Source organism: Peromyscus maniculatus, chromosome 2, assembly GCF_049852395.1.
Source record: "Peromyscus maniculatus bairdii isolate BWxNUB_F1_BW_parent chromosome 2, HU_Pman_BW_mat_3.1, whole genome shotgun sequence".
In the NCBI taxonomy this organism is placed as follows: Eukaryota; Metazoa; Chordata; class Mammalia; order Rodentia; family Cricetidae; genus Peromyscus; species Peromyscus maniculatus.
The window spans coordinates 162,266,217-162,291,411 of NC_134853.1; the positions used below are offsets into that span (position 1 = coordinate 162,266,217).

The window sequence follows — 25,195 nt, forward strand, 5'->3', positions numbered from 1 at the left end:
ACACTCATCAGGATACATTGGGTATTTTATACCCCATCTAGAGTGTCTTGAGTAGGAATCATGAAATGTTGCCTTTGAGAATAAACACAGGAGCACTTCTGACAGGCAGACGCTCTGGAAGCTTCTCCGGGCCTCTTTACCTGCACTTTGTCCTCTCCCTGAGAGGCTTTGTCCCAAGTGGGTGCAGCCGAGTGGGTGAGCGGCACAGGTGTGGACCCACAACGCCTGCATTCTATTTCCAGCTCCTGTCTCTGACTCATAGATTGACCTTGCTGAGGTCATGGCTTTGTGTTTCTTGCAAGGGGAAGAAATATCAGAGGTGGCAAAGCTTTCATTTTCCCAAGGAAAGTCCTACAGCATGAGGGCCTCCCGATTCTCCTGAGCCTCAGCCATGTCCTGTTGATATTAATTTAAAAGCCAAACCAAAACAACGATTAGATCTGGATCCAAGGGACTTTGGGAGACAGTCAAAGCAAAAGGCAAGGAGTTCCCGACAGGGAGATTTGTGGCCACTTTTTCATGCATGGCTCCTACAACATTTTCCAAGTCACGTTTCCACACAAATAATCCCCTCATGCCCACATGCTGTCTGTGCAAGGATAGAGGAAGCAGTTCCTCTTCATTTCAGGACAAGGGAGCCACAGCTAAGGAGGGGCATTTCTCAGCTGTTTTGTTTCCAGAAACCCCTGGCATTATTTTGCTATAAAGCCTGGCCTGTTTTGTGAGCTAAAATACTGGGCATGTATTAGGTAGAAAGCGACTGTTTTGTTGATCAAAGTCCCCCCATGAGTGAATGCCATGTTACTCTTGGTGTCCTTTTTCTAGATAAAAGCCCACCTCTCGCCAGGCTAAATTTTAACAGACAGCATCTAGGAAGGCTTCAGAAAGACAAAGGAACCTGCCCTATAATTCTGTGGTCAGTAGTAGACCCTGAACAGACACCAGGGGAAGGGATGGGGATCTGACTCAGTGCAGAGCTGCAGCTGGTCAGGGCCCTGGGCAGGAAGACCCCTGTACATACTTAGCCCTACACGTACAAGGGAGGACAAAATGGCAGCCCGATCAATCAGGTGTCCTGAGACAAAAATGCCCAGAGCTCCCACAGGTCCTGTGGTACTGCTCAGCTCTGGTGCGACTAACAGTCAGAACAGAGCCTGAGGCTGAAAGGGGCAGCTTCTCTCTTCAGGGTGCTTTTGCGGACTCCAGGGTAGTAGCACGGGCTTGTTCTGGCTACCTGCTTGCATCTTCAACAGCACACCACCAGTGTGGCTAAGGCTCCTTCCTCTACCCAGATCTTTTCCACCCCATACTGCCTCTTTCAGGGGCAGAGCCCCTGAAACTGGAGATTGTAAGGATATTCTGGGGCCTGGGAGAGAGTGGGGATACAAAACAGGGGACTGCAGGTCTGGCTTGGTGGCATGGGTGTGTGCAGGGCAGAAGCTACAGAGGGGGCCCCTCTTGGAACTCACACAGGTGCTATTATCCTCTTGGGCCCCCCTGGCTCCATCCCAAAGGCTCGATTGCCTGATCCCTGGCTCAGAGGTACCAACTGGCTTCCAAACTGGAAAAAGAGGTCATCCAACTCCCTTCAAACTGGGAAAAATATCCAGACTTAGCTCTGGGACTTCGGAATAGCTGGCTCCACCAATCCCCAGCAGAGCCAGGGGCTGGGGCAGGGGCCCTGGGGGGGAGGTTGTTGACAGCTGTTCCCCGAGTTATTTTGAGCCAGGGGCTGAGCTTTTCAGTTCCAGGGTGCTGGGATTAAAATAGCCACCTGCAGGGCAATCTCCTTGTGGCTCTGTGGGGGCTTTCCCAAGGAAAAGAGTCAAAGCTGGGGTGGGGAGAACAGGAGGATGGCCTGAGGAATGACAGGGAAGGAATTCTGCCACTGTCTAAGACCAGCCTCACCTCTGTGGAGCTCTAAACCTTGGCAGCTCTCCGATCAGATCACTTTCCTCGGGCATCCAAATGAAGGGCTGAAGTTGGTAACTCCCGAACTGCTTCTGGCCTTCCTCAGTCCTCACAGTGAGTGATGAGATATCAGCTACCCTCCCCATTTCACAGATAGTTCCCCAGGAGTTCAGGGGGTTTAAGAGGCTCTGGTCCCGGGTCAGCCAATTCCCTTCCAAACTGCCCCTGTGCCTCTTGTTTGGGCCTTGCTCAGAGCCACAGTAGTTCCATGCTGAGAGGATAATCAGTTCCGTCCCCCAAGCTCAGGACCAGCATGGAAAACGCTGACTGGCCGGGGCCATCTTTCCAGTCACAGCAGGACTCTGGCAGCTACCCGCCAGGCTCACACCCTCCTCCAGGAGAAGGTGGGCACAAAGCAGGTGGGAGGGAGGAGGGTGTCGGAGGGAAGCCCAGTCATCCTGGAGCCTAGCCCGTACTCAGTTTCGCAGCCCCAGACGGAGACTTGAGAGCCTGCGGGCATTGTCCAGGACTTGGAGATAGAGTGATCTGGGGCCCCTTTGGCAGAGACGGGGGTGGCGCTGCGGGCGCATGCCCCAGACACGCCCTATGATAATCGCTCCAGGGATCGGTCACCGAACTTAGTCTTGCGCGCCACTGGCCAGGTCCGTGCGACAGGTCCCACTTCCTCGCCCGAGTGGGGTCTCGCTGGGCTCCCTCCGCGATCCCCTCCTATGCCTTGGAATGTTCCAGAGGGTCGGTTTCCTGTGCGGGTGAATTCGGCGCCCAGCGCCTCTCCTCTGCCTCCTCCCTCCCCGCTGCCCGGACACCCCAGGTCGCTCAGTCCCCGCCACACTCTCATCGCCCCCGCGCGCCTGGGAGCAGTCTCCCCGCCCCGCGCCGCTGCCCTAGGGCTCCCGGCGCCCCGCAGCCAGGGCCCCGCTGCGCCTGCTTCGCCCCAAAAGCCGTGTCCGCCGGAGTCCCCGGGGCCATGAGTCTCTGCGCTGTCTCCCCCCGCCCCACCGGTGCCGCTGCGGCGCTGGGGCTCGGTAGCCTCTTTATGCTGCTCGGGCCGGGACGCACGTGCCCCGCGGGCTGTGCCTGCACCGATCCCCACACCGTGGACTGCCGTGATCGCGGGCTGCCCAGCGTGCCCGATCCCTTCCCCCTGGACGTGCGCAAGCTGCTAGTGGCCGGCAACCGAATCCAGCAGATCCCCGAGGACTTCTTCATCTTCCACGGAGACCTGGTCTATCTGGATTTCAGGAACAACTCGCTGCGCTCGCTGGAGGAGGGCACGTTCAGCGGCTCCGCGAAGCTGGCCTTCCTGGACCTGAGCTACAACAACCTCACCCAGCTGGGCGCCGGCGCCTTCCGCTCGGCGGGGAGGCTGGTCAAGCTGAGTCTGGCCAACAACCACCTGGCCGGTGTGCACGAAGCCGCCTTCGAGAGCCTGGAGTCGCTGCAGGTGCTGGAACTCAACGACAACAACCTGCGCAGCCTCAACGTGGCAGCTTTGGATGCGCTGCCCGCGCTGCGCACTGTGCGCCTGGATGGGAACCCCTGGCTATGCGACTGTGACTTCGCCCACCTCTTCTCATGGATTCAAGAGAACGCATCCAAACTGCCCAAAGGTGAGCCAGAGGGTGGCTGAAAGCCAGGGCTGGGTGATGTAGGGAAGGAGCTGGGAGAGTCCAGCCCAGTCTGGATGTTGGGGCCTCGCTTTGGGGACGCAGAAGCAAGTCCCCTGAATGAGAATCCCTGTGGGTGTAACTCCACAAGATCAGCTGCCTGAAAGTCTCCCGGATATGTTGGCAAAGAAAATGCCAAAGATCACATCCGGAACTCTCCCAAGTTTCTCCCTTTCTTCTTCATCTCCTACCCAGATTTAGGACCCGCCTTTTCTCCATCACTGTGATCCACATCCACTTTGGGAGCTTTTGGGTCCTAGGACAGGTGGGTGTGAGGAAACGTACTGGTTCCTTCTAGTGGGAAAACCCGGTGCTGTGTGGGACACCATACCATTCCCAGAACCCAGAGATGGAGAGGAGCTGGCCAGTCCTGAATGTAGTCTAGCTGTCACAGATTCCAAACTGGTCCAGCTGTTCTCAGATCCCCTTGACTCTTCAGGCCACCTCCGGTGAAGAGAATCCCTGGTGAAGACAAAGGCAGCTTAGATGTGGAAATGTGGGATAGAAACCTTTCGGGCGGGCACCTCCCCTGCTTTCCTGCTGCCCCTCCTGGTGGCCCCCACACACCCAAATGGCTGATGGGAACACAAGGGCTCTAGGAACACAGCACAAAAGAAGCAAAGGCAGAGCTGGGAAGTCAGGGACCCCGGCATTCATTGGGGTGTATGCCAGGACTGAAGGCAGGTAATATCCTTACTTGGATGGAGTTCACCTTTCTACTCATGAGCCTGTGAGCATTGGCCAAATTGACCTCCTGAGAGCCTCTAAAGCTTTGGTGAAGTTGGCTGCAGTCCTGTATAGCACACATTATAAAGGGTGGCTGTGAACTTACCTTTACTCTTCCCATTGAAAACTCAGGAACACTGTTTCTTGGTGTTTCTTGGAATTCCTGTTTACTTGTTCACCCCACAGGGTCATAGGCACACAGCCCGAGCCCTGCTGTCGCTCCTGTGACAAGTGGACACTTTCTTTCCCTAATAGCTCTATAGGTGAACAGTTTCTAAAAGATCTGGCCTGCGAGCTGCAGACTCCCCCAGGTTTGAATGATGCCCTTCTCCTGCCTGGCTCCCTAGATCTTGCCAGGATATTCTGAATGATAGGAATGCCCTGTCAAAGCCCTCACTGGGGAGGGCTCTGGTTCCTCCCATCTTAGTGGACTGCTTGTCAATTACCCAATTGTGGGTCTACTATGGGGCTCCCATTGTCTTCCAGTTAGGGGCAGGAGGTTGGGTTCTGTTTTCAGTGTTGCCTTGGGTAGCTGGGACCTTGAGTGGACTTTGAATGCTCCTGTGCCTTGGCTTCATTGTCTTTTGACTGCTTGGGTTGACCTCTGAGACCTCCACAGAGTCTGAAGTCCTGGGTTTGAGTTTTGCTTTAAGGTCCTGGGGACTCTGAGTAGGTCACTTAAGGTTTTTGAGGCTTCCCTTCTTCATGTGTTGTCAAAATCAAAACACAGTAATGAGGGTGTAACTCCAGAGCAAGGGGAGCTGTTACTCTTCCAACATCCACCATCCTTGGGAGAGAATGGACAGGCACTGAACAGAAGACAGTGTAAGGGTTCTGGGGACGGGGCAGGGCAGAGAGGGAGACTAGTCTCATCCAGCCAGGAGAGGAGGGACAGCTGGACGACACCTCCTGGGGCACAGAGCCAAGGGCAGCTCCAGGCTCTTTGCAGCTGCCTACAGAGCGTGGCCAGAACAGTGTCCCCAAAGTGAACCAGAAGCTGGGAAGGTGAAGGAACCGGCTCAGGCTGAGAACTGAGTGTAAGACTCAAGTCCTGATCTGGACTCGGGCTTATGATTTGAGATGAGCCCCTGACCCCCCCAAGCCTCAGTTTCCCTGCTTTTGAATTCCAAATATGGACATTGTCCTCCTGCCTGCTGGGAGGGTTAAAAGCCATCTGCTTGATGAAGGGCACAATGATGCCCAGTGGGCCGTGGATGCTCAAGAGGGGCTAATTTCCATCCCTCCTGTATCATACTTGACAGTTCCTCAAACTTTAATTGGCACATGGTAATTGTGCATATTTTTGGGGCACATAATGTGGTAATTTAATACATGTATGTGATGTATAGCTATCAAATAAGAGGAATTTTCCATTTCTATCCCTTGAACCATTGGTCATTTCTTTGGTCTGGCCTCTTGCAAGCTCCTTCTGGTCTTAATACAATATAAGTATGTTGATATGGGGACTAGAGATGGCTCCGTTTATAAAGGGCTGCCACACAAGCATGAGGCACACATGTAAAAGTCACACATGATAGTGTGTGTCTGTGACCCCGGTGCTAGGGTGGGATGGGTGGAGATAAATGGATCCCAGAGCTCATTGGCCAGCCAATCTAGCTGTATCAGGGACCTCCAGGCTCAGTGAGAGGCACTCTTCTTTAAAAATGATGGTAGAGGGGGCTGGAGAGATGGCCCAATGGTTAAGAGAACTTACTGCTCTTACAGAGGATCAGAGTTCGGTTCCCAGCACCCAGGCTGTAATCCCACCTCCAGGGGATCCAACAAGCTCTCCTTGCTTCCCAGGGGACTGCATTCATATGGCACACACAGCAGACATGCATAGACATAATTAAAAATAAAAACACATTTTTAAAAGGACACTTAAAAATAAGGTGAAGAGCAACTGAGGAAGACACATGACCTCTGACCTCCATCCATATGCACACTTCACATGTGCATCTGTACCCGGTTATACATGTACACCACACACACACACACACACACACACACACACACACACACACACACACACACTAAACAAACAAATAAATAAATAAATAAATAAATAAATAAATAAATAAATAAATAAATAAATAAATAAATAAGATAGCCTGCCTGTGCTGTAGAACGCTAGGGTTTTTTCCTCTTTAGTATCCATTATGTAGCCTCCCTCTGTCCCCCTCCCCACCTCCTTCACAGTCTATGTCTTTCATGAAGGCCAAGGCCAAATCTCTAAAGCCCAGCTGGAGCACTGAATGTGTGTGTGTGTGTGTGTGTGTGTGTGTGTGTGTGTGTGTGTGTGTGTGTGTTTGCAGTGTCAAATGCTCTACCACTCAGTGACATCTCCAGTCCTGCGTGGCTTTTCTGTAACACACTTACCTCCTCTGTAAATGATGACACAGTCCCCTCGAGGTGAGGTTCCTGGGAGGCTTAGAACAGTAGCAACAGAAACTGCATGACATGACTTTTTAAGAGGTGGCGTTGTCCAGACTGCCCCACCGCGGAGAAGGCACGTGTGCAGAGAAGCCACACCCATAGGAAGTGTGGCTTTGACTGAAGACCTTCCTCCTGGCTCCCAGCTCCCTAGCCACACTGACCACCAACTTTCTGCCAATGAAAATCAGGCTGCACGGGGTACAAGCTCGAGGCCTTCTAAGAAGAAGCTCTGCCTCTCCCCGGGGAGGGAGCCCCCAGGCCTGTGCAGCTGCCTCTGGGGTTGCTCTCTGTACCTGTGCACCCTCCTCCATCAGGCCAGAGCAGAGCTTTCTCCTTGTGACCTTGACTGCCTCAGCCAGTAGCAAAAATGTGCTCTCGGCCAGGTGAGCCTCCCCTGTGGCCACACAGGGATGGAGAGTACTCAGCCCCAAAGCAAGTTCCCAGGAGAGGAAGGGGCGGGGAGGGAGGGACAGGCCAGGCTCTTTCATTGGGCCTGAGGCCAGAGAAGAAGCTGCTCTGCTGGAGGGAGGGGGCGAGGGATGCCAGCGCCCCAGTGGCCAGGTAACAGAAAGCAAAACAAACCAGTGAACAAAAGGCCAAGCGGACGTTCTAGGGTGCCCAATTAGTGCTGAATTTCAGATACGTGATAAATTGCTTCTTAATATAAGTGTGTTATTCTTAAAGACACGAGGAACAAATATGCCATACCTATTTAATGTCATGCGGCATATTTAGTATTTATATGAAATGTTGTTTGTCTTTTATATGAAATCCAAGCCTAGTTGGGCATCCTATATTTGTGTTTTCATTTAATTTGATGTAGTATATCATATACATATGATATGTGGATATGGCATATATGTGGTGGCATGTATGTATAAGTGTAAATGTGGAGGTCAATGGACAGCTTTTCAGAGTCTGTTCTCTCCTTCCACTGTGTGGGTCACAAGGGTAGAACTTAGGTTATCAAGCTTGGTGACAAGCACCTTTACCCACAGAGCCACCTTGCCATTTCCCATGTTTGATTTGTTTGTTTTTGCAATCGGGTCTTGCTGAGCAGCCTAGGCTGGCCTGGAACTTGTGATTCTCCTGCCTCAGCTCCCCCGAGTTCTAGGATGCCAGCATTCATTTCCATTCCCAGCTCCCTGGCATGCCTACCATGCTGTCTATAGTTATAAACCTCTGCCATTTCTACGTCTCTTCTCACTTAACGTCTGTGCCTGGTGGACACCTTCCCCAACAAATTTCCCACCAAGAAACACAAGCAGTACCATGTGGAGCGGCTGGCATGGGGCTGAACAGTTAGTGGCTGAGACAACCTGGAACTCTGGGGTGTCCCACCCTGTGCCCCATCCTTCTGAAAGCCATGGGAAGGGACACTGTCCTTCCCCCTCAGTCCTCAGCTCCTGGGAGACATCAGGCTCCTTCTTCCTTCCAGTCCTGGGTTCTCTACCTGCTCTGGTGGTTCACCATGAGATTCCGGGCTCCCAGGTAGTGAGGGGCAGTGGGTGGCCAGGGCACAGAGCTGATATATCTCTTTAAATAGAAAGTACCCCAGACCCGGAAGCCAGAGAGACTTTGGGTAGAGAGAGATGGGGGGGGGGGTTTCAGGAGGTCAGGAAGCATCTGGTGATGACACCTTTGTTACAGATGCTGTGCTCTTTACAGCTTCCCTTTGCCAGAGCTTCCTTCACATAGGCCTGGCAGGTGGACAGCATAATCTGAGAGCACCCAGGAGCCTCCTGTGGATCCCTAGGTCCCTAGGTCTTGAATGAGCACCAGGGAAGAAGCCCACGATCTGTGCTATATGAGCCCCATCTGGGGCTTTCCTAAAAACACAGAAACCTGACAACTCCTTCCGGGGAAGCCTTGGCTCCCTGGCTCTGTACTTTGCAGCTGAGTGATGGTCTTAGTTAGGTTACTACTGCTGTGATAAAACATCATGACCAAAAGCAACTTGGGGAGGTGAGATTTCTATTACATTTCCACATCACTGTTCATCCTCAAAGGAAGTCAAGGCGGGAACCTGAGGCAGTAGCCAATGCAGAGCCTGTGGAGAGTGCTGCTAACTGGCTTGTTCCCCATGGCTTGCTCAGCCTGCTTTTTTATAGAACCCAGGACCACCAGCCCAGGGATGGCACCACCCACAATGAGTTGGGCCCTCCCACATCAGTCACTAATTAAGAAAATGCCCTATAGGCTTGCCTACAGCCTGTGCTTATAGAGGCATTTTCTCAATTGAGGCTCCCTCCTCTCAGATGACTTTAGCTTGTGTCAAGTTGACATAAAAACTATTCAGCATAGTGATGTTACCTAAATTGCCTACTGTCTCTAGGCCTAAGAATTTTCTTCTGCAATCAAGAATATAGGTATCAGACCTGGAAAGCTATCTTCAAATAAAAATCTGTGGGTTAAAAAAAAGGGCATTCATATATTTTCTTTTCCTTCCTCTCTTTTCTTTTTATTTATTTCTATTTATTTGGTTTTGTGACAAGGTCTCACCATGTAACTCTGGCTAGCTTGGAACTTGCTATGTAGACCAGGCATGCCTTGAACTCACAGAGATCCATTTGTCTCTGCCTCTTTGGACACCGCTATACCTGGCTGTGCAAATCTTTTCATGAGGGTGTGCCCGCACTGTGCGCACTTGTGCCCAGCAGACTGGATGCCATCACAGAAAGCCTGTCCCTATGCGGTCCCTCGCCTTGGTCCTGGAGCCATGGTGGAAGATGGTCTCTGGGATTGAGAGATAGAAGCTGGCAGACGTAGGACTGTATGCCTGACTTTGGAGGGGCAGGGAGCAGTTGGCACAGTCTCCACCAGGCCTGAGAGAGCAGACATTGGGAAAGGGGCCAAGGGGTCTCATCACGGAGGCTGATTTGGCCAGGCCTCTTCTTGTGCCTTCCCTTTCTAGCCGCGGTCATGTCATGTGTTCTCAATGGTCACAGCCCCCAGTACCGGAGAGGAGATGCTTGAATCTATTGACCTTGACACTTGGAGATGTAAAGTGTGGGCAGGCGGGAAGGAAGATATGGCAGAACTATGCAGAAGTGCCTTGGCTCTGCCTAACCCTGGTCTCCACCAAGAAAGTCTCTTAGAGAAGACCCAGCAGATCTGCCTGGAGTGTCCTGGATCTCGAGGGCTAGGAACCCCAGTGGGTACCTCTGTGGGTGAGTCCTTCTATGAGAGGGTGCCATGGCAGACAGGATGCTTATTCAGGCCCTGGACCATATCACTTAACCCAATTTGCTATCTGGCTCAACTCAGGGCCAGTGGGGGAGGGAGTCCATCCTGAGCCCCAGAAACTGCCTCAATTTTCTGATGTCAAACGGGCTTGCCTTGGGCAAATGAATGGAGATTACTGTCATCTAGATGGAAAAAAAAAAAAAAAAGCTAAAGCTTGCCTGAAAGTCACACAGTACTTTCTCTTAGACAGCTCCAAGGTGACTCTCTCTTTTTTTCTAAAAATAAAATAAAAGCAGTTTTCTTTTCCTGATTATAAAAGTAACAAGCTTCAGTTATCAGAGAGGAGCGGAGGAGCAGATACATATTATGTGATGATAATAAAAATTAAAGACAACCCCCAAAGCAAACAAACAACAAAAATAAAACAAAACAAGCAAGCAAAACTCCCCAGAGGCTGGAGAGAGGGCTCGGCAGCGAAGAGCACTGGCTGCTCCTGTAGACGACCTGAGTCTAGTTCCCAGCTCACAACCATATGCAATTCCAGTGGATCCAGTGCCTTCTTCTGGCCCCCAAGTTTATTGCACACTCATGATGCACTTGCATACATAAAGGCAAAAACTCATACACATAAAATAAAAAATAAGCAACCAGAATCCTTTTACTATTAAAGTTCTATGTTTAAAAAAAATTTTTTTTTTTTTTAAGATGGCATTATGGTGCACACCTTTAATCCCAGCACCCAGGAGGCAGAGATGAATGTAACTCTGTGAGATCAAGGCCAGCCTGGTCTACATAATGAGTGCCAGGACAGCCAGGGCTACATAGTGAGACCCATCTCAAAAAAACCAAAACAAACAACCACACAGAAAAAGAAATGTTAGACACAAAACCATAAATCCTGTGCTGGCTAATTTTATATCAACTTGACGCACAAGTTATAGTCATCTGAAAGGAGGGAACATCAATTGAGAAAATGCCTCCATAAGATCAAGGTATAGGCTATAAGGTATTTTCTTATTAGTGACTCAGTGTGGGAGGGCCCAGCCCGTTGTGGGTGAGGCCATCCCTGGGCTGCTGGTCCTGGGTGCTATAAGAAAGCAGGCTGAGCAAGCCATGGGGAGCAAGCCTTTAAGCGGAACTCCTCCGTGGCTTCTGCAGTGGCTCCTGCTCCGGGTTTCCTGCCCTGCTTGAGTTCCTGCCCACAGAGCTTTTGAAGATGAGCTGTTGTATGGAACCATGAATAAAATAAACCCCTTTCCCCACCAAGTTGCTTTTGGTTATATTGTTTCATCACAGCAACAGCAGCCCTAACTAAGACAAGGCCTGTGCAGTTAGCCACATTTGTGGGGGAACGGGTGATGAAAGTTACAGAAGAGGGAGAGGAATGGGGGTGACCAGGGGCTGAAGAGTGGGCGTGTAATGGGGACAATTCCTGTTTGAGAGGTATAGGAGCTCTGGCTGCGTGGTGCCAGGACGCTCCAGGATGAGCCCTTGACCTGAGGCTGAGCATACATCTTTCTCTCCATGAAATCAGCTTATTATTTAATCAGACAGAGTGTCTGCTGGCCGAGACAGGGAGGATGATTGGGAACTTTTCCCCTGTGTGATGGTGGATATTTAATGAAAGTGGCAATAGAAAACAAAAGTTAGCACTATAGGAAATTAGAGCCCGTGTTCCTCGGCACCCCAGAGCAGGAGCAAGCCTCGCAGGGCTCCTTGCACACCTCCTTCTGCAGCATTCCTCTGTGGCATGCAATAGCTCCAGCTGAGGCCACGGCACACACACCTTCTCCAGACAGTCAGGGTGACAGAGAAGAGGTGCCTGGAAAGAAGCTAAGCAGGGTGTCAGGAGACTTGGGGTCCAGGCCAGAGTCCAGGTGACTGTCCTGTTTAGCTTTCTATTGTGATAACACCATGAAACCAACTTGGGGAGAAAGGGTTGATTTCATCTTACAGGCCAATGGTAGAGGGAAGGAAGAGTCGGGACTCTCTTACAGGCCCCCGTCCATTGTTGAAGGAATTCAGAGCTGTAACCCAAGAAGGACAGGACCTGATACAAGGACCACAGAGGACCACTACTTCCTGGCTTGTGTCCAGGCCCACCAGCCTCAGGACAGTACTGAGTACAGTAGGCTGGGTGCTCTCACATCAATTAACAATCAAGAAAGTGCCCCTACACAGATGCCCACACGTGAGCGATCTGATAGAGGCAGTTCTTCAATTGCAGGGCCTGCCCTCAAGATCAGCCATCACAGCGGCCTGAAGCAAGTTGTCTGATTTCCCGAGACCCTCCATCTATCATAGAAGGGGCATCTGGGGAAGGAGGGACGTGCAGGCATGGAAGGTGTCTTCTCACACACCCGTCCTTCCACTGTGTGCTGCATGAGGAGACAGAGCTGCTGAAAGCCTGCCTGTGGATGTGAAAGGCCCCAATCTGCAATTTCACAGACTTAAGACTTCTGTGAGGAAGGCAGAGAAGGGTTTTTACCGGCACAGAGTGTGCCCCCTTTAGCCTAGTGAGAGGCCAGCAGAAGAGGTGAATTTGTAGGATAGCTTTGTGGGAGAGCAAGCTTCCTCCCTTCCTCCAAGGTGTGGGAGGCCAGCCGAGAGCTGTAGCTGCAGATGAGGGGTGAGTGCGATGGACTGGCTCTACCAAACCCCTTCCTCAAAGTCTACCTTGTCATTAAGGCCTCTGACACTTCCCGGAGACTGACAGGAGCTAGGTCATAGGTCTCGGCTCCTGATTGCACTACACAGGATGCCACTCAACTGGTGACCAGAGCAACACAAAATCTATCGGTGACATTCTCTTCTACAACCTGTCAGGTTGGTGATGGGGAATAGGTGACTAGCCAGAGCTGAAGAGATGGCTCAGCTGATAAGGACAATTGCTGCCGTGCCTGTGACCTGAGTTTGCTCTGTGGGGCCTCCATGGTGGAAGGAGAGAACTGATCCCTGCCTGTTGTCCTCTGACCTCCACAGGTGTATTGTTTCACACACCCTCCACCCAAAATACAGAATAATAAATAAATAAAATGTAATAAAAAAATTTTTAATAGGAGAAAAAACAATCCTGGAAACATCTGGGAAAAGGGTGAGAAGATCATGACTCCTCTACCATGAAATTCCCTGCAGCCATTAAATGTGTAATTTTGTGTGTCTTTTAGTGTGAAATGTGCATGTGTGTGTGTGTGTGTGTGTGTGTGTGTGTGTGTGTGTGCGTGTGTTATATGCTTGCAGTGAATGTACCCTAGCTAAAAAGTACATTCAGAGGCCAGAGTACATGTGACGTCATGCTCTACCCATTTCACTTAGACAGGGTCTCTCACAGAACCTGGGGCTAGGCTGGCAGCCAGCAAGCCCTAGCCAACTCTCCCGTCTCTGTCTCCTACAGCACTGGGTTTACCGGTGTGCATGTGGCCATGCCTGCCTTAAAAAAAAAGTTGGTGCTGGGATTACAAGTTCATGAACAGCCTCACCTACCTTCTGAAAAAAAAACATAGACTCTGGAGATTTGAACTTGGCTCCTCACGCTTGCAGAGCAAGCTCATTTAAGCATTTAACCAGCTCTGTAGCTTCCAACGTGTATTTTATTCTATAGTCCCAAGATTCGGGAGGCTGAAGTGGGAGGATCTCTTGATGCCAGGAGTTTGATACCAGCCTGGGAGACAGTGAGACAAACGTCTAAGCATGGTATGTTTTATTTGGTGAATGGAAAGATGTTCCCCAAACGGTCACCAAATGTGGTGCTGGAGAGATTTCTACCAGACAGATTTGAGAATGTTTACACCTGGAAGAGGACCGAGAAAGGGCTAAACCATGGTGCAACCTGTGTTTATGAGTGCCTGCATCTACCTTCTGTTCGTCTGTTGCTGGTGTCTCAGGGCGTTTGCAGGCTTTGCCTAATAAGCGGAATTAGGAAAGCAGAAACCTATCTTTACCAACAGAAGTGCTTAGGAAAGCCTGTGGCCAATCGCCTTGAGAAGCTCTCGGGAGGCCAGAGCTGGAGAAAGGCCCCTTGAGAGATCTGGGCTCGGCCTGTTCCTTGGCCAGGGGCCTGGCCAGGCTTGAGAGATTAATCTCAATCCACCATCTGCTGTGTCACTGTCTATTTCTAGGATGGCAGTTTGTCACCCTCGCCACTCAGGTGTCAGCTGTGGGGAGAAGTCATCATTCAAGGGGATGGAGTCTGGGGGTGCAGTTGGGAGGAGCACCCCAGCCACTCACAGGAGCGAGACAGCCACCCCAAGAGAGAAGCTAGGCCAGAACAAGATTGAGCTGGCTGGTGTGATGAATGAGTAGAAGAAGGAAGAGCCACTACAAGACAGGAGTGAGGGGGTCACATAAGCTGCCCACTGGGAAGTCACCCCAGGAGGGGCAGTGATCCGCACGGGCATCTTTCCTATGGCCCTCCTTGATGCATGTGCCTCCAAGCTGGCAGATTTGCAGAATATCTGGGCAGCTGTAGATAATGTGTGGTTGTCGGGACAGGGACTAACTCATCCTTGAATTACATTTCCCATAACCCATCCCAGGGCCAGTGAACACAAGCAAGAGGAACCAGCCCTGACTGAGTAAACAGGGAAGGTTAGTAATGGAAGGGTGCCCCTGATCCTCAGAGCTGAAGACGCGGGCTCAGAAAAGGACAGGGGTGCAGCTCGTCGGTGGAGTGCTTGCATGGCACGCCGGAAGCCCTGGGACTTCCGTCTCTGGCACTGTGACCCGGGTGTGGTTGACAAATGCCATGGAGGTAGAGGTAGGAGGATTGCCTGTCGGAAGGCAACTTTGGCTACATAGTGAGACCCTGTCTCAAAAAAAGCCCAAAACCTCGAGCAAACACAGTGAAGAGAAGACAGCTCTGGGCGTTGGGAGAGCAGGACCCCACTGGGAGGGGCAGCAGGACCCCACTGGGAGGGGCAACAGGACCCTACTGGGAGGGGCAACAGGACCCCACTGGGAGGGGCAACAGGAAGGGCTGGACTAAGAGGGCTCCGCTCTCCTTTGAGTTATGGAACTTAAGAGTTGTCCTGGCACAGAGAGACACTAACCCCACCGTGATTGTGTGCTGCCTGCTGGCTGGGAGAGGCTGAGTGCGTGCGTGTGTGCTTGCGTGCGTGCGTGCGTGTGTGCGTGCGTGCGTGTGTGTGTGTGTGTGTGTGTGTGTGTGTGTAGGTACTGCCTGCTGGCTGGGAGAGGCTGTGCATTTTTGTATGTTGTATACATGTGTTTGTTGTGCAGGTGTGTTGGAGTGTAGACTAAAGGATGCCCTTGGCTGTCATTTCTTAGATGACACCTGTCCTGGTTTGGTTTCTATGGCTGAGATAAAACCCTGACTAGCCCCAACTTGGGGAGGAAAGGGTCTATTTGGCTTACAGGTTACAGTCTCGGAGGAAGTCAAGGCAGGAACTGAAGCAGAGATCTCAGAGGACACCGCTTACTGGCTTGCTCCCTAAGGCTTCCTCAGCCTGCTTTCTTATACAGCTCGGGACTACATGCCCAGGACACCACCCACAGTGGGCTGGGCCCTCCCACATCAACCACCAATGGAGAATATGTTCCACAGATATGCCTCAGGCCAATCTGATGGAGGCAGTTCTTCAACCAAGTTCCCTTCTTCCAGGTGACTCCAGTCTGTGTCAAGTTGACAGAAACCAACCCCCACCATCCATCTTGTTTTCTGAGTCAAGAGTCTTTCACCAACCTGGATCTCACCAAGTAGGGCTGGGGCTCCAGACACATGCCGCCACACCTGGCTTTTTAAAAATGGACTCTGGGGTTTGAACTCGGGTCCTCTTGCTTGATATCTTGTCTCCTCGGCCCCACACAATTTCAAGGAAATTGTGCCACAGTACAGTCAGCGGTAAGAGGTGATTGCCCTCAGAAAATCGTGGGGAGATTGAGGGTGGAGACGAGGGAAGTGGGGACCGGTGGAAGATGCTGCTGGTGGGGACTGAACTGTGAGCTTCAAAGGTTATGACAGGAGAGAGCCAGACTCTCCTGTCACGGTGACTTCGTTTAGAAAGAGACTTTGCAGCTGTAATTAGCCTTAAGAATCTGGAGCTGAGACCATCCTTGGTTGAAGAGAGAAGGGGACCGCCTCACTCCGATGACAATTGCCGTGTAGGAGAGAGGCTGAGCGACATCTGAATGACAGCAACATAGAGCAGAAGACAAGTTAGGGAACGAAGGAGGGAGGCAGCAGGGGGCCAAGGACAGGCAGCCTCTCCCCTGGTCTTTAGAGGCAGCCCTGATGCTGCCCGCCATAGCTGTGAGAGCATCCCTCTCTGTGTGTGTCTCTCTCTGTGTGTCTCTGTCTCTGTCTCTTTCTCTCTGTCTCTCTCTGTCTCTTTCTCTCTGTCTCTGTCTGTCTGTCTCTCTCTCTCTCTCTCTCTCCGTGTGTGTGTGTGTGTGTGTGTGTGTGTGTGTGTTTGTGTGTGTGTGTGTGTGTGTGTGTAGACAAGTTCTTATGTTTTGTAGCTCAGGCTAGCCTCAGTCTTGAACTTTCCTGCCTCGCCTCAGCCTCCAGAGTGTTGTCATTACAGGCATGTGTCATGATGTCCGACGCTCTACTCTGCTCTGGATTAAACCTTTTTGGTTTGTTATGTGTGTGGTCCTGAGGACTAGACACAGACCTTGCGCATGCCAGGCAAGAAGAGTTCTGTTCTGAGCTATACCCGTAGCCTTTTTGGTTTCTTAAATTCTGTTCTGAGACATGATCTCTCTATGTAGCTCAGGCTAGCCTCTAACTTTTGATTCTCCCACCTCAGCTTCCTGAGTACCCAGGTGTGAGCCACCACCACCAACTGCAATTAGTTTGGGTGACCCTGTTTGCGGGTAGTTACTGAGGCAGCAATAAGGAAATAATGCAGGTCCACGACCTGTGCAATTGTCAGCTGGGGCACAGGGACACAGTCCCCCACTGTCACTCTCAGATACTGGCAGAAGGCTTTAGGGATCCCCAGTCAGGCAAAACCAGGATTTCTGACTCAACACAGAAAAGAATCTCAGAACTGGCCAGTTTATGAAGCTGACTGGAGATGTTATTAAAGATATTTTAATATAGGTTCAAGTGTGCGGGTTAGAAGAGAAGGGGACACACCTGAGAGCATGTGCTCAAAGAGTCATGGAAAGTAGGATATAACCAAGTGTGGGCTCTCCTAGGGAGAGCGGCACATCTAACAGCGAGGTGTCCTGGTTCAGTGTGTGTCAACTTGACACAAGCTAGAGTCATCTGAGAAAAAGAAACCTCAATTTAGAAAGTGCTTCCATCAGATGTGGGCAAGCCTTTAGGGCGTTTTCTTGGTTGATGATTGATGGGGGAGGGCCCAGCCTACTCTGGGTAGTGCCACCCCTAGGCTGTATGAGAGAGCAGGCTGAGCAAGCCATGGGAAGCAAGCCAGGGAGCAGCATCCCTCTGTGGCCTCTGCTTCAGTTGCTGCCTTTATGTGCCTGCCCCGAGTTCCTGTCCTGGCTTCTCTGATGATGGACTGTAACTTGAAAGCCAAATCAACCTTTTCCTCCCTAAGCTGTTTTTGGTTAGTGTTTTAGAAACCAGACTAGGTGAAGCTGGAGAGATGGTTTAGAGGTTAAGAACACTGGCTGCCCTTGTAGAGGACCTGGGTCTCGTTCCCAGCACCCATGTGTTAGCTCACAACCACCCATCGATCCAGTTCCCGGAGATTTGATGGCCTCCGTAGGCATGGCATGTACATGGTACACAGATTTACATGCAGGCAAAACACATAGAATAAAAATAAATAATAAATCTGAAAAAAAGAAAGAAAAGACATTATATGAACTTACTATGTTCAAATGGTTGCTAAGACACTTACATTTTCTGTTTGTTTACTTGCTTGTGACAGGATTTCATATAGCGCTCAGTATACAGCTTAGCTTGGTCTCGAGCTTCTGATCCTCATGGCTCCACTTCCCAAGTACTAAGAATACAAACACACCTTGAATTGCCCCACTGGCTGGGGTGCTGCTGGCATCTTCCGTAAAGACGATGAGGTGGTGAATGTCCTAAAGCACACGGCTCAAGGCAAGGACAAGAGTCCTATCCCACAGGCCAGCAGTCCTGGGTTGGGGGTTAGGATGCAGCTCAGATGCGCTTGTCCAGCATACAGGAACCTTTGAGTTCAATCCTCTGCACCAAATGAGCTGTGCGTGGTAGAACATGCCTGCAGTCCTCTCACTTCCAGAGGTGGAAGCGGGTGAATTAGAAGCTCAAGGTCATTCTTGGCTACACATGTGTTCAAGCCTAGTCTGGGCTGCACAAGACTCTGTCTCAAAAACAAAACCCAAGGTGCACGAAAGACAGAGAGTTCAGTGGCTAAGAGAGTATATTGCTCTTCCAGGACACCAGAGTTCAATTCCCAACACCTACATCAGAACTGCCTGTAACTCCAGTTCCAAACAATATCTGGTACTTCCGACTCTCTCTCTCTCTCTCTCTCTCTCTCTCTCTCTCTCTCTCTCTCTCTCTCTCCACACACACACACACACACACACACACACACACACACACACACACACACACCATGACTTTAAATCAACCAATCAATCAGTCACCAACCATAGCCCTAATAGACATGGAACTAGGTGGAACACTTGCTGAGAAGAAAGGTTTTGGATGGGGGAATGAGAGCGGGAAGGGTATGTGTGTGAAAACTACTATGTGCATTATATACATATATAGAACTGTCAAACAACAGCAATAAAACCCAAAGCAAGGGCTGGAGAGATGGCTCAGAGGTTAAGAGCACTGCTTCTTCTTCCAAAGGTCCTGAGTTCAATTCCCAGCAACCACATGGTGGCTCACAACCATCTGTAATGAGATCTGCTGCCCTCTTCTGGCTTGCAGGGATATGTGCAGGCAGAACACTGTATACATAATAAATAAATAAATCTAAAAAAAAAAAAAAAAAAAAAAAAAACCCAAAGCAAAACAGTCCCAGGTTGAGAAACCCAGTCTATGGTAGAATACTGTTAAAGGGGAGGGAACCCCAAAGTCACAGACCCCAACAGTGGAGCCCTGCACCAGTCACAAGTGCTGTTGCAGATGGCTCCAGGGACCGATCTCCACCCTCTTCTGCCTGGCCCTGTCCATCCAGATGACTGTCTTTGTCCAGCTCCTCTTGTTTGTCTGGCCTCTGTGAGCTTGGGAAAGCCATTAAGTCAGGGTGTCTTATCACAGCTGAGCACAGACCCAGCCTCCACTCCTGGTGGGTCGTGTGGTGTTTTCCCAAATAAGCCCTTTTCTTCCAGTCACGGAGAAATGTGAAATGACATTTTCTAAAAACGTCGCTTTGTAAAAATGCCAAGGCTAATCTCCAGGCACAAAGAGCAGTGTGGAAATCAGAATTGACTCCAGGAGCCGCAGCCTGGGAAGGAGAATGGACTCAGGGGTGCGTGCAATGTGTGTGCATGGCTGGGCTACTGACTAGCTGCACTGTGACCTGCTACCAGCCTGAGGGCTGCAGGCTGCCCGTGGCTGTTAGAGCCCATGTTCATGCCCCAGGGAGGACTCTTTTTTCTTGTTTTCAGGGTATCTTTGGCTAGTGGGTAGCTATCAAGAGGAGGCAGGCTGACTGATTTTAGCACTGAAGAAATAGATGTCTGCAAAAGAGCCCCATTATGGACATCTTGAAGCTTTTCTAATTGGCCCAAATGCTTTTCAAATGCTCGGAATAAGTAGGGAGAAGTTTTATTTATTTATTTTTTAAAGAATGCTTAATTTTTAATCTTCAAGTGTTTGTGTGTGTGTGTGTGTGTGTGTGTGTGTGTGTGTGTGTGTGTGTGTGTGTGTGTGTGTGTGTTCGTAAAGAGGTCAGAAACGGGCATCAGACACCCCGGAGCTGGAATTACAAGCAGTCAGGAGCCATCTGACACTCAAGCTAGTAACTGAGGTCCTCTGGAGGAGCAGTGAGTACCCTTAACCACTGAGCCATCTCTTCAGGTGCATGTTTTATCTTGTTTTTGTTTTTAGACAAGATTCCATGTAGTTCATGCTGGCCCAATCTTCCTGCTTGCAAGTTCTAATAGTATAGTCATGCACCATATCTTCCTGCTTGCAAGTTCTAATAGTACAGTCATGCACCATGCCATACTGGGCTAGAAACCAGTGCTCTGCGACATTAGGCAAAGCACTCTGCTACTGCGCTACACCCCAACCCTCAAGTTCTAGCTTCTTAAGAAACAGTCAAGAGCTTGGGATGATGTAGCTCAAAGGTACTGTGCTTGCCCGGGATGAGCAAGGGCTTCTTCTATCCTCAGCACAGAAAGAGAGAGAGAGAGAGAGAGAGAGAGAGAGAGAGAGAGAGAGAGAGAGACATGTAAACACACACACACACACACACACACACACACACACGTACACACACTGTGAATAGAGGCAGTGGGGTGGACAGAATCAATATATAGTAGATGTATATATAGGAATAACAAGTCAATTCCATTATTTTATTTTATTTTTTTGGTTTTTTGAGACAGGGTTTCTCCTTGTAGTTTTGGTGCCTGCCCTGGATCTCACTCTGTAGACCAGGCTGGCCTCAAACTCACAGAGATCCACCTGCCTCTGTCTCCCGAGTGCTGGGATTAAAGGCGTGCACCACCACTGCCCGGCCAATCCCATTAATTTATATATTAATGTGTCAGTAATTATATTATAAACATGCTTTTAATCCCAGAACTTGGGAGGCAGAGGCAGGTAGATCTCTGTGAGTCTGAAGACAGTATGATTTACATAGTGAGTTCTAGGCCATCCAGGGCTACATAGTGAGACCCTGCTTAAAACAAAACAAACAAAAAACCCAAAGAGCTCTGGGTCATCTGAATCCTTAGGTCTCTAAAGCAGCTACATCGATTAGGGAGAGGAGAGAGTGTAATATGGTTGCTAGGCAACTGTTCCCATGGAGGAATGCATGGGTGGGGTAGCTGTGGACGTGTAAGGGATGGTCCAGGACTGAGGGAAGGAGGGAGGAAGCTCAAATAATCTTTCTCCATTTTCTGTTTCTGAGCTGGAGAAAAAGAGGCACACCGGTAAGAACCCCAAGGGTGGTTTGGGGACCCTGGGCAATGAGTGCGATTGCTCTTCGCTGGACACAAGAGGGCTAATTAACAAAGTTGGAAGAAAGAGAGTTGACCCTCAGATGTTGTTGGGAAAGGGTTGAGGGTGAGTTCTCTGCAGCTTGGAAACACTGAGGCAGAATGAGAGAGGCTTTCCTGGGAATTTGAAGACACGAAAGGTAAGCAAGGATTGATGGGTGCTCAGCTTCCTGCCACAATAATGTCTCCCGTTTTCTCCCTGGAAGAAGTACACCTTACAAATCTATCCACAGTTAAGAGGAAGTCTCCAGAGATGGATGCCTGGGCTCCTAAGCCTAGATGTGAACCTGTGAAGTTATGTTACCAAAGGAAGCATTGTGAGAATTCCTTCTGTGAGGTACCGCGGTCATGGGCTGCAGCCTAACCCTCTCTCATTCTACCTGTCTCTCCTCAGGCCTTGATGCCATCCAGTGCTCACTGCCCATGGAGGACCGGAGGGTGGCCCTGCGGGAGCTGTCAGAAGCCAGTTTTAGTGAGTGTAAGTTCAGCCTGTCCCTCACAGACCTATTCATCATCATCTTCTCGGGGGTGGCTGTGTCCATCGCTGCCATCATCTCCAGCTTCTTCCTGGCCACTGTGGTACAGTGTTTCCAGAGGTGCACCCCTAACAAGGACACAGATGATGAGGACGATGATGAGGATGACTGAGCCACCTCCTCCTGCTATTTGCTTTCCTACACCCAGCTAGTGGTACCTCTCCAAGGGAGACAGAGATGCTGAAGACAGAAGCATCGCATCACTCCAGGCAGTGAAAGGGATGGCGCTTGCCTAGATGCACCTGCTGACAGCCGATCCCAGAGCATAGAATCAGCAGAGTAGAGATGCAGGAAGGATGGAGAGATTCATTCCTGAGCAGAGCCCACCTACCAGACTGGGGCATTCGTGTGTGTGAAGATAATCAAGTCAGGCTTCATGGCTTACAGCTTTACAACCTTCCCAAGCTGAAGTGAGAACTCACAGCTTCTTCTGACCTCAGAGGTGTTTGTGCCGTTCTGATTACAAGCTGCACTATGGACCATGAATCATGTTCCTCCTAAAAGACAGCAGAGTTCTCAGTGGAGATTCAAGTTCTGCTCATTCTCCATGGAAGCAGGAACTCTTTTTCTCTCTAAAAGGTCCCAGCAGCTTTGGGATGTTAGACCAAGAACAAGCAAATGTACATGCAATAGACAACATCCGTGTCTCCCCTACATTGCTGTGTTAATGCCCAATATCCAATATGATGAATGTGAGCTGATGTGAGATGACCTTGGATCAGCAACACTGAGCTGGGCTTCGGGGCTGAGATACCCTAGTCAGAGGTTCAGAAGAAGTTCCTGAGGATGTTTTAGGGACCCTCTCCTTCAGGGTGATTTGAAGAGGGCCCTTTGGATATGACTTGGTCATGAGAATGAACTCATTCTGAGTGCAATTAGTGCCCTTAGAATAAGAACTCTGGAGACCTCTCTGTTCCTTCTACTTCTCCAGGTGAGGAGCCAGTGAGAGATCTGTGAACCGGGGAAGTGGTCTCTCACAGGAACTCAACCGTGTTGGTACACCAGCCTCCAACTTCTAGCCTCCAGAACTGTGAGAAATAAATGTTTGTTATTTATAAACCATCATGTCTGTGGGTTTTTTTGTTTTTTGTTTTTTGTTTTTTGTTTTTTGTTTTTTTTTTGGTAATAGCAGCTCAAGAAGACACTGTATTTAGATGAAGTGCTACCAAAAACCAAAAGCTTGGACTTTGTCAAAGGTGCTGGTAGTCTATTGGTAAATAGACTGGGAAAAGGTATGTTAGCATCACCTGGACTCCAATCCTTATCCTGAGAGGTAATGACTGGCAGAGAACAGACAATCATTGTGTCAAGTTGTGATGGCCACTTTCCTCTGTCATTCTTTCCTCGGTAGCACCATCAGGGTGTCCATCTGTAGAATAGCTGAGTCATTTTCTGCGTTGGTATGGTCTTAGATTTGTCAGCTGAAGAAGTTTTGGGAAACTCTCCCAGAAACCAGGAGGTCAATAAGCAGGTTGCATTGGACCAACAAAGTGTTCCAATGGGCGGGGTGGGGGGGGTGGTTTGAGACAGGGTTTCTCTGTGCAGCTTTGCACCTTTCCTGGATCTCACTCACTCTGTAGCCCAGGCTGGTCTTGAATTCACAGAGATCCACCTGGCTCTGCCTCCCGAGTGCTGAGATTAAAGGCTTGCGCCACCACCACCTGGCCAAAGTGTTCATCATTAAACAAAGAAAACAACAACAAAAATAGATGTGATGCCACATACCTTTAAGGAGGTAGAAACACTCAGGAGGCAGAAACAGGCAAAACTCTGAGTCTAAGGAAGCAGATAGGGTTCTTTCTGTAAGCCCCATAGAGAGTTCCAGGCCAGCCAGTGGGCACACACAGTACATATTGAAACCCTGTCTTAAACAAACAAACAAAAAACAACAACAGTTGGCATGCTGACACATGCGTGTAATCCTAGCCAGCACTCAGGAGGTGGAGGCAGGAGGATTGCCTCAAGTTTCAGGCTAGACCAGGCTACATAGTGCAAATGAGATCCTGTCTCACAAATAAAACAAATGACCAAAGACCTAACATGGGGACTTGGCCTCTGAAAACCTCCGTCGGTGGCATCAGTGGCCTCAGGGTGTGCATGACATTTCTTTGGAACATAGGCTGTGACAGACAGTGTTTTCTGGGGTGAGGAAGTATGAAGCAAACCTGTCATGAGCCCCAGTGGGCTAATGCAAGATGACTTACCCTGGCAACGCTGAGTGGGGCTGGGGGCCGAGACCTGGACCAGAAGTTCACGAGCAACTGCCAGGGTATTTTAAGGAACCATTAGTTCATTGTTTATGATGTACACCATAAAAGCCAAGTGTGGTGGTCACTCCTATAATCCCAGCACTGGGAAGGTAGAGGCAGGAGGGTCAGGAGTTTACGGGCAGTCTGGGCTTCATGGGAGCCTGTCTCAAAAAGACAAAAAGTTGGGGGTTGGAGAGATGGCCCAGCAGTTCAGATCATTTGTTTCTCCTGCAGAGAACCCTGCTTTGGTTCCCAGCACCCACAAAACACCTCACAACCACCAGTAATTCCAGTTCTAGGGGATCCAACACCCACTTCTGGCCTCCAGGGGCTCCTACATGGTACACATTAGCACACCATACAAATAAAGAAAGAAAGAAATTTTTTTTTGCTTCCATGATCATTACTGAGCAATTTCTGAGTGCCGGAGTCTGGTTTGCACTGGACCACATGTGCACATCACATTAGAAAGGTAGCTTTTTTTTTTTTTTTATACAAGGAAACAAAACTATCCCTGGGAAGCAGTAGCAAACTCAAACAAGGAAATAAAGTAAAGAAAGAAGAAAATAAATGAAGTCCCAGGACAGAGAGTAACTCATAGGCAGCATTCTAGAGTGGCTGGATGTTGCATGTATCAGGATCTCCGGAGAAACATGGTGTACAAGAGGAGCCGATTCAAGAGATGAACTGGCTCACATAGAAGTACCACGTAGTTCTGCAGTTGGCAAGCTGGAGACAGGAGAATTGCTGCTGTAGTTCGAGGCCAGGGCAGTAGAAGGCCCGGTTCAGCAGTCAGAGACAGTAAATTTCTCTCCGGCTGCCTTTGTGATTTACTCGGGCCCTGAATGGGTTAGATGATACTCACATCGTGTTGTTCATTCACACTATTCAAGTGTTGATTTTGTCCAGAAATGGCTGCAATAGACACACTTAGAACTAAGCAAATATGTGAGCACCTTGTAGCCCAGTCAACTGGGCACATGAAACTAACCACCACCTCCCAGAACACTTCTGATTGGGTGGCTTCAAGCTGAATCCCACTTTCCCTTCTCTCTTACAAACCTCCCTTTCCCCTTCCGTTTCTTCTAGTCTCTCGCGATACTTCTCCACCCTCGGTGAAACTCTTGGTCAAACTCTTGACATCTTGGTGAAACTCTCAGTCTCCCATCTGCCTTCCAGCTTTATGGGCTTATGCAGAGGGGCTGACTTCTCACAGGGGCTGGGTAAGACACATAAGTAAGCAGCATCTATCTGGTGTCCAAGACAACCTCAGCACCTTAGTGGGCTCTGACCCTTGAAGCAGGTAGACTTCTGCTGAATAGACCTTATAGGCCAACTGAAGTTGATCGTCGTTAGG

General features: G+C 50.0%; 1 protein-coding gene across 1 annotated transcript; it reads left to right on the forward strand.

The window, feature by feature from the left end:
- Nucleotides 1-2,737: 2,737 nt before the first annotated feature.
- On the forward strand, nt 2,738-22,651 carry Lrrc38 (leucine rich repeat containing 38). Its single transcript, XM_006975496.4, has 2 exons — nt 2,738-3,542; nt 21,448-22,651. The coding sequence occupies exons 1-2, from the start codon at nt 2,900-2,902 to the stop codon at nt 21,699-21,701; spliced, it is 897 nt and encodes a 298-aa protein (XP_006975558.2). The 5' UTR covers nt 2,738-2,899; the 3' UTR covers nt 21,702-22,651.
- The last annotated feature ends 2,544 nt before the right edge of the window (nt 22,652-25,195 follow it).

Excerpts from the sequence above, each read along its gene's own strand:
- Lrrc38 (XM_006975496.4), top strand. The coding sequence starts at position 2,900 with ATGAGTCTCTGCGCTGTCTCCCCCCGCCCCACCGGTGCCGCTGCGGCG. Across the intron at positions 3,543-21,447 it reads CGCATCCAAACTGCCCAAAG|GCCTTGATGCCATCCAGTGC; the intron begins GTGAGCCAGAGG and ends GTCTCTCCTCAG.